Genomic DNA, 8707 nt, shown 5'->3' on the forward strand with positions numbered 1-8707 from the left:
ACCTATTTACTAGAATTCCTGAAATAAAAGACGTTTAATGGCGAGAGATAATGGTAAAGATATGATCGTGCTGAAAGAAAAAAGGATTGACGAACGTAATGCTACGTTAAGTCAGGCTTCATCTAAACTGGCGGATTTGAACGAAAACGGTGCGGCTAATTTCATAGGAGCCGATGATTTATGGCCGGCTGCAGCGTGCCGTTATTGCAGCGACCGATGAACGAGGATCCGTCTCGAACACAAAACGTAAATATGAAATTACGACAAGTTAATAGCTGCAGAGAGCTTGACTTTTAAATATTGTAATTGACGGAACGCCGCGCGCGAAGAATGCCACGTATTCGAACGTCGGAGGCAGAAAGGTAGAGGCATCAAATGAAAATCTTAAGGACGAAAACTGCTAACAGAAAATTCATACTATTCAGAAATCCAGAATGTAAAACACCTGTCATAGCTCTAGAACGCCAAACATGCCAAAGATGGCAAGAATAACCTAGAACCTGCTAAAAAATCAAAGAAACTTCTATTCTCTGAGTTACGGGGGTTACCTACCCCCGCAGGAGGTAGAGAAAGAATCGATTCTTTGGGAATTTATTTCGGAAAGTACCTGCATATTTTTATGCAATCGTTTTTGCATTCAGATGAGGGACACTTTAACAGGTTATTATGTTATGTCTTGGTATAAAAACATTTAGTTATTGCAAAATTACTACTGATTTCCCGGAAACTGTTTTTATACCGGTGACCACGATTTCTCCAAAACCGCTTCAGCAATCTGTCTGACTTCGTAGGTTTCTTCTAGACATTCAAATCTAGTCTTTAATCGAAGCATTTGTTTTTCCAATGCGTAGTTTTTATTTTATGAATGAAAAATGAGTGTTTTCTCTACGAAAATTGATCATTTCAATTTACACACCTGCCATTTTGTCCCAGATTATTTTTTTATAAAACGGAACGATTAAAGACTAGATAAACTATTGTACTAACTAAATCTTCTTCGTTTTTTTTTATTTCAGATAACCCAGTTCCGAATAATGTTGGTCACCGCAAAACGTGTTTCTAAAAACAGCTTGCGGGAAATCAGTTGTAATTGTGCAACAACTAAATATTTTTATATCAAAACGTAATATAATGACCTGTTAGAGTGTCCCCCATCTGAATACAAAAACGATTGCATAAAAATATGCATGTACTTTCTGAAATAAATTCCCAAGGAATCGATTCTTTTTCTACCTCCTGACGGTAGGTAACCCCTTAAAACGCCTGTGGACGGTTCGCAGACAATGTTTTACGTAGATAAAATACAAAGAGTGGACAAGGTTTGTAGACAATCCGGGTAGAGCGGAAAGTATCGACGGATTCCTGCGGCAAATCCCGCGATGGAAATATCGATAAGGGCCATGTCACTCAAGCGATACTTCCACCCCTGCGCTGCTCCTCTCTCCGTCCAGCGTTACTCTATGAAAACTCCACGTGCAGACTTGGCCCCGCTGCACCCTCTATCCGTCGTCTCTCTCTCTCTTCTCCATCATCCCCTATGCCCTATGCCTATACCTTCCCGTCTCCCTGTCCTTCACCCTCCACCTTTTGCTCGTCCTTCTTTTTTATCTGGCTCGTCGTCTACGTCTCTTTTTCCGTCTTTCCTAGAACCGAGTTCAGCCGTGTTCTCGTCTCCGTCCCTCTCCCTTAACCCCTGACGACTCATCCCAGCATTGAACCACCTCTCCTCCACGTCCACCCTTGGATCTACTCGCACGCCATGGGGTAGTTTAGCATCTCAGCCCTCCAAAACGAAACAGCCCCTCTCTTCACCCCCTTACGGAACCGCGCCACGCCGTGCGCCACTTTTTTCCTCCCGATACGGCAAGGAAAAACGCTCCGCTACTTCTGGAACATCCCGTAACGATGTCCACTCAGTGGATCATCGGTTATGGTACTCGAAACAACTGACGTCACTTTATACGAATCACCCTCCGGATTTTAATATGCCGTGGAACTAATCGCGAGTCCCGTGGTCAGGCGAGCTAACTATGCATTAGCCTCGTCCTTGTTCTAACAATCACTGAAGAAATTAGAGAAACGGATATGCAGCGTCCATCTAACAAATGATTAAATTATTCGCGACAGTGAACAATCGCAATCGTGACGACCTTACGTCCAAGGCGAACGAGATGCAGACCGCAGTCGTGATTCAATTTTCACAGAAACCGCTAGAACGTTACGGCTGTTATTAGATGCTTTTTGTCATCGTCACGGAGAAAACGGGAAACCGCCGTGGATAACTGAGATCCAGTCGGGAAGAAAAATCGATCCCAGCGAGCCCGCCGTGTTAATTGCCGTTGCTTTATCGGCAATGTTTTCTCGGATGAATTTTGCATTAACCCGAGCCGCTAGTATCTAAATATTCCCGGGGATCTCCGCTCGGGCTGACTATCGTACGCGCGCGTGCAACCGTCGACTTTGATTGAAATATTGCTGCGTGGAGCAACGCGTAAAATCCTTGTAATTACTATAGACGACTATTAATGATTGTTTACATCGTCCGAGCGGAGATTAGCGCCGCGACTCGACGAGATATCTCGCCGAGTTCTTACTTTAAACCTCGGTCTGCCTTGAACGAGTCCCTTCCTCTCTTTCCCGTCCACGACAGCACGCCAGCACGCCACCCTCGTTATCTCGCGACAAGTTTCTTACTAGATAATAATTACGAGATGTTTCGCATCGACACGGAATACCGCTGGCTGGGAACTTGGCCAAAAGTTTCTAAGGAGGCTAGTAACTCGGCGGAACAACGCCGAAACAGGGCCCGTCCACGCGGGGGGGCTTTCGCTCGTGTATTGTATCCGAGATACAGCCTTCCTCCAGAGTCCGGACCCTCTTCCCGAATCGCCCACACGATCATTAATTAAACGACTATTTGAGCGACGTAATCGTGCAAAAACCGAAGTCGACGATGTCTTTGCTCGGTGAAAAGCGTTCGCGCGCGAACGCTGAGGCTCGATAACGTCGGGTTTTCAGTTATCAGTGCTTTATACCTATCTCGCGTCGATAAATTTTAATCAAAATCGAAGATGTGGGGCTCGAGAACACCCAGAACAACCCGTTTACATCCAACAGAAGCGAAGTGTAATTCCGTTATGTTTCAGAAAATGGCCTGCCTCGGAGGTTGCGGACGGCCTACACGAACACGCAGCTCCTCGAGCTGGAGAAGGAGTTCCACTTCAACAAGTACCTCTGCCGACCGCGAAGAATAGAGATCGCCGCGTCCCTGGACCTCACGGAAAGGCAGGTGAGAACAATGAGAAATGAGCACGATACTCCTCTTGCTGAACTTATCCTATTCGCATCCACCACGAACGAAAACCGTCCGATCGTTCCAGGTGAAAGTGTGGTTCCAAAACCGGCGGATGAAGCACAAGCGGCAGACGCTCAGCAAAGAAGATGGCGACGAGAAGGACGGCTCGACGTCAGATGGGATGGAGAAGTCGAAGGGCGAGAAGATGCTCGCCATCGACGGGGACGAGAAGAAAAGCTGCCACAACTGTGATATCTCCGGGGTGAGCGACGTAGGCAGCACGCTTTCTGGAGACGTGACGGAGCTCGGCTCGTCCGGTCGCCGAAGCAGCAACAACAATAACACGCCCAGCGCTACGAACAACAACAGCAACAGCAATCCGGGTTTCAACGCGAACAGCAATGGGGCAAGCAGCGTCGGGAGCACCAACAGCGTGTCCAGCTCGTTCGAGAAGATGATAGCAGACGACGACTCGAGATCCCAGGACGGTAGCGAGGTTACGTCCCCCAGCGTGGCCACCAAGAAGCTGTCCAGCGACGTCCGAGTGAAGGTGGAAAGCGGCCATAAGAGTCCTAATCCCGGCAAACAGCAGATCTCCGTGAGCAAGAAGTCACCGTCGGCCAACACGAAGGAGCTCTGCTCGGTGAACAGCAACGGTGTTCTGCTGGCGATGCCGGACTCGACGGTCAGCACGCCGGTTCTACCCGGGCAGAACTCGACGAGAAGCTTGACACCCTCTTCCACGCCCGGCACTCCGGTTTCCGTGCAACTGCAGCAAGGCAGTCCCCTGGGAATTCAGGCGACGCACGCGGTCTATATGCAGAGACCGAGAAGCTCCCCGTCCTCGACCAGCTCCGTCGCTCCTCCGATGATGCATGGGTCGACTAACGCGGGCACCATGTCGCCCCACGCAGGAAGGAACATCACCGCTAACCAGCAACCTCACTTTCAGCAGCAAAGCGTCTACCAGTCGACCTCCACCGTCGACTACAGGAACGGCCTGCCCAACAGGCAAACCGTTCCCACAGCCACCCAACAAACGCAATCGCAGAACAACTACTGTTCCCGGGACACCTACCAGCAGCCAAGAATTTCCTATCCAGGCGAAGTGCACCCGCTGTACGCCAGACAGAATCAGAATCAGGTGCTGGGCTCTAGAGTCGGGCACCACGTTCGAGGAACGACGAGCAACACGTCCAGAAGCTTGTACAATACGAGCATGCAGTTCCATCAGCAGCAGAATCAGTACGGCCAGACCAGCGGCGAGTACAACGGCTATCCTCAAACGGGGCCACCTTATCACGCTTCGTACCACCGAAGCATGCAAGGCGGCAACGCCTACGGCGCTGGCCAAGGCTACTCCGGTCAACACGACCAGGCTGCGGATAGCTACATGGCACCCGGCAACTACGGCTACCCTGGCAGCGGGGGCTACCATGCGACTAGCGAGAGCATGGCCTCCCACGGACACGCAGCCGCGGCCGTCCCCGTGCAAACTGGACAGCACTACTACAACGATATCCAGCAGCAACAGCAACACCAGCAGCAGCACACCGCGGAAGGTTACGTGGCTCACCAGCCGCCGATGCACCCGAGTTCGGCTGACTACAGAACAGGGAACAAGTGTCACCCGAACGCCTACTACGAGCAGCCCAGCCAGCTGCACGTCCACCAGGGCGGAGAGGCGTCCAACATTCCAAACAGCTACGTCGCCTCGCCTGATCCGTTCCCCGCGCCAGGCATGACCACCACGGCGACAGCGATCGCGGCCGCTACCGCGGCAGTTATCACGCCGCCTGGTAGCGCAGCCCAGGCCGAGGGCAACGGGGAATCGTACGGCAACTACGGCAACTTCTACGGCGACCCTGTCCACGGATCGGCCCCGCCGCCCTCCGCCGACAACAGCAACAGCTCATCGGACTTCAACTTCCTCACCAACTTGGCCAACGACTTCGCGCCGGAGTACTATCAACTCAGCTGAGTTCACGAGGCCGAGAATCCTTCTCAGCTGGACTGGAGCGAAGAGCAGTATCTGCTGAACGCGCTCTACTGATCGCTGCCGCGGCCCACCCACCGCGCGTATATTGTGATGTGAGCTACATAGTTGATCGTGATCCCAGTGGATTGTGCACGTGTGCTCGGCGAGTTCCGACGTCGGACGAGCTTCTGTTTGGACGATGATCGGAATCGAAGCAACTGGCTACCAAACCAATCAGTCGCTGTCAATTTCCGTCCAGCTTCGTCTGCGTTCACGGTGATGGAACTGCGCGAAGCCAGCGCGGAAATTGCTCCCTAATCAATCGCGAGCGACACGAGAATGGGCGGGTACTTTTCCAAAACTATCCCTCCGAACGAATCTGCTCCTCAACGACAACGGTTGATCCTTGTGACTGAACGCGAGTGAAACGGTGTCGTCTAATAGGCCGCTTCCCTGATTGACAAAAGTGATTCGAACCCGAAAACGGTGCTGTGTGTCTGTTCGATGTTCGGGCCAACCGATGTACAGTATCCTGACGTGAGATGCGTTCCATGTTCAAAGACAGTGGTTCGCGTTCGGAACGCGAACTGTTCGGCATGCGAAGTGCTTTCCTGTGCGCGACAGAGTCTGCAGGCTGAAAGCCTTGCATCTTCGGCCACGCAGTCTGAATACGGAACCCTACATCTACTCGCCATGTCGCTTCGAAACTTGAAACGTGCAAATCGTTAAACGTCCCCGAGCGTAGAATCCTGCAAGGAACGAGCCAGATGATAAAAATTCCGTTACCTTCGCGTCAGTGTGTTAAATACAAGTTGAACGAAGCGAAATGGTTTCGCCGACGCTACGCGACGATCTTCGTCCCGACGTAATCACCTCCGTCCGTAAACAATGATTACCTCGACGCCGTCAGTGACCGACGATGATCTACCATGGAAGCACGCGAAGCGAGCCGGAAAGTGAGGTTAGGGTTTGGACCGATCCAACAGGACAGTGTGACTCGTGGTGTGATTCGCGCCGCCGTAAGTAGACTGCGTGTATATAAATAATCTAGACGGGAAACGAGGGAATGGTGGTGAGTCGTTGAAACGCGATTCGATTCTCGTGCTACTGAAAACACGGGGTGCAAGTGCAATCTTTCTAAACTAAACAATCTCTGACGCGTAGAAGTACAATGATCGAACCGACTGCAGATAACACAGGCTCGTGTTTGATGTTCGCGTTGCGTCGCAAAGGAGCTGGACAGGTCCATATCGGGAAGAATTTGTGAACGACGTGGGTGGCTGTAGATCCACGAGCAATAATTGATAGTGAGACTACTCGTGTACATATAGCTAGTAGGGGGGGGGGGGGAGAAGATTAATTTAACGAGAGGAGGGTTACCGCGAGAAACGACGTGGTCGCTGTTAGAAAACACCGTGTACACAACAGTTTTAGAGGGGCGAACATAGGTGCAATGCGTTAGTTTTAATTGAACACAGAGAATAATCGTGTATACTGCCTACTGTAAGAAACCGATCGTCGCTTGTCCCTGACTCGACCAGGGGCGAGGAGAAGTGCGCTCGTATGGGCGTAACCGTCGCAGCGAGGACGTTTCGTGAAAAAGTGACGGAACCTTGCTGGAGGTTTGGTTTGCTTCCTGCCGTTCCGCGATTAATTCGGCGTCGCGTCGCGTCGGCGTCGTTCGGACCTGCTCGGACGTCGAACCGAGGCGAGGCGAGTCACTTAAACAGTCACTTAAACGCCGAAGGAGCATCGATTCGCATTTTCGGTTGACATATTCGGGAATCGTTAGTTTTTACCGTACACGGGACACATTTCCGTTTCTCTTACAATTAGGGTTAACGAGGCGGATGCGTGGACAGGTTCGTTTGACAATTGTGAACGGAATTGGATGCTTTTGTTTTCACAGACCGCGCGCGCTGATCGTAATTTCTACTAGGCTCTACTTTAAGCGAACCAAATAAAGATCATCGTCACCGGCGATAGTTCAAGTACGTACGAGATAAGCGTAGCTAGCGACGTATAACTTTGATTTTCAGCTGATCAGCGGGGATATTTAAGACGCCGTCGTCTGGTTTGTATAAAGCATTAAGAGCCGTGGTTGTTGACGCGAAAATTTCTTTGTACATAGCGCGCTTACGGTAAACGTACACACACACACACACACAAACACAACGCGTACATACACGCATCGTTTATTCGATTCCGAATGTATGTATAATTGCTGCGCGACGAGGACGCGATCCTCGAACGCTGGATCGAAGAAAAGAAAAAGAAGAAGAAGAAAAGCGATCATCGCACATGTACATTCGTTCACCGACACTAAATACAGGTCCTACCAAATTTACAAGTGGGTTGTTTCTCCTTTCTTTGGCCGCTCGCACTTTCGTTCCTCCGATTAATCAACGAAACCGATAATAAATGGAAATGGAAATGGAAGATAATAAAAAATATCATTATAAAGTTATTAACGATCCCTGTTTCCCTTCTTCTTCTCTTTCCTTCGTTGTTTCGCTTCCGCTGAATTTCTTTCACGCTTCGACCGCCAGTACCTGGCACCGTTCGATACATTCATAAATTTACGCGTGATTCCATCCCGCCGAAGCTTTCGACGAACCTTGCACCAATTCATTGCACCAATGTCCCGGCGGAAACGAAAATTACGGTTTTGCCGGTTTTTCTTTTACGTTCTCACCGTGATCCAATGCGGTGGTTTTGGTCGATAGCGCACAGCTGACGCGGCAATCGAAACGTTCTTATACAACGTTCGGGAAAATGTCTGAATTTTCTATGGAAAATCGTAGCCGCACTCGGAAAGAGGAGACTGAAATGTATGTATTTGGACCGGCGTTTCCTGCGAGCCCCGTGTCAGCAAAGGAAGCGACGATGATGGATGACTCGAAATATCAGAGCAATCGAACTGAAATATTATTTTTAGCGCGGCCCCCTCGCGCCGCGCCGCACCGCGCTGCATCCATATTTTACCGACGCGATGCGCCGCATTTATCACCCTATTAAAATTGATTCGCCCTCGCAAATTGCAAACAACTTATTAATTAGTAAAATAAAAAGGATATAACGATTCATGAATCTGTTTAAGTACTTCTTTCTCCCGACCGTCTCATTTTTTCATCTGTAAGCAGAGGTAGCAATGGCCTACATTCTACATCGACAGCTATCGAATCGAGTTCAGTGCCCGTGAATCCCTCCCATCCTCAAACTCCTTCCCCCCTTCTGGCAGCAGTGTGCCTCGCTAAAGAAACGTCTACATCGAAATTTTAGCTCGCGTCTCCTCGAGGAATCCTCCTGCACCCGCTGGGATCGTAACCTTCGAAGCTTCGCCCAGTATGCAATTCCACGATGGAGCTTGATGTCGCGAGCTGAACTCAACTCTATTAACCTCGACTCTGTCCAAGGGCTGCGCTATCGAGCGA

The 8707-nt window shown here is 50.2% G+C and overlaps 1 protein-coding gene across 1 annotated transcript in view; it reads left to right on the forward strand.

The window, feature by feature from the left end:
• LOC143366124 (uncharacterized) overlaps nt 1–8357 on the forward strand; it is a 37359-nt gene extending 29002 nt beyond the window's left edge. Inside the window, exons 2-3 of the mRNA XM_076806917.1 lie at nt 3147–3289; nt 3381–8357. Coding sequence (XP_076663032.1) covers nt 3147–3289; nt 3381–5276 — 2039 coding nt within the window. The 3' untranslated portion in view covers nt 5277–8357. The remainder of the gene's footprint in view (nt 1–3146; nt 3290–3380) is intronic.
• Nucleotides 8358–8707: the final 350 nt, after the last annotated feature.

Source organism: Andrena cerasifolii, chromosome 2, assembly GCF_050908995.1.
Source record: "Andrena cerasifolii isolate SP2316 chromosome 2, iyAndCera1_principal, whole genome shotgun sequence".
NCBI classification, from domain to species: Eukaryota; Metazoa; Arthropoda; class Insecta; order Hymenoptera; family Andrenidae; genus Andrena; species Andrena cerasifolii.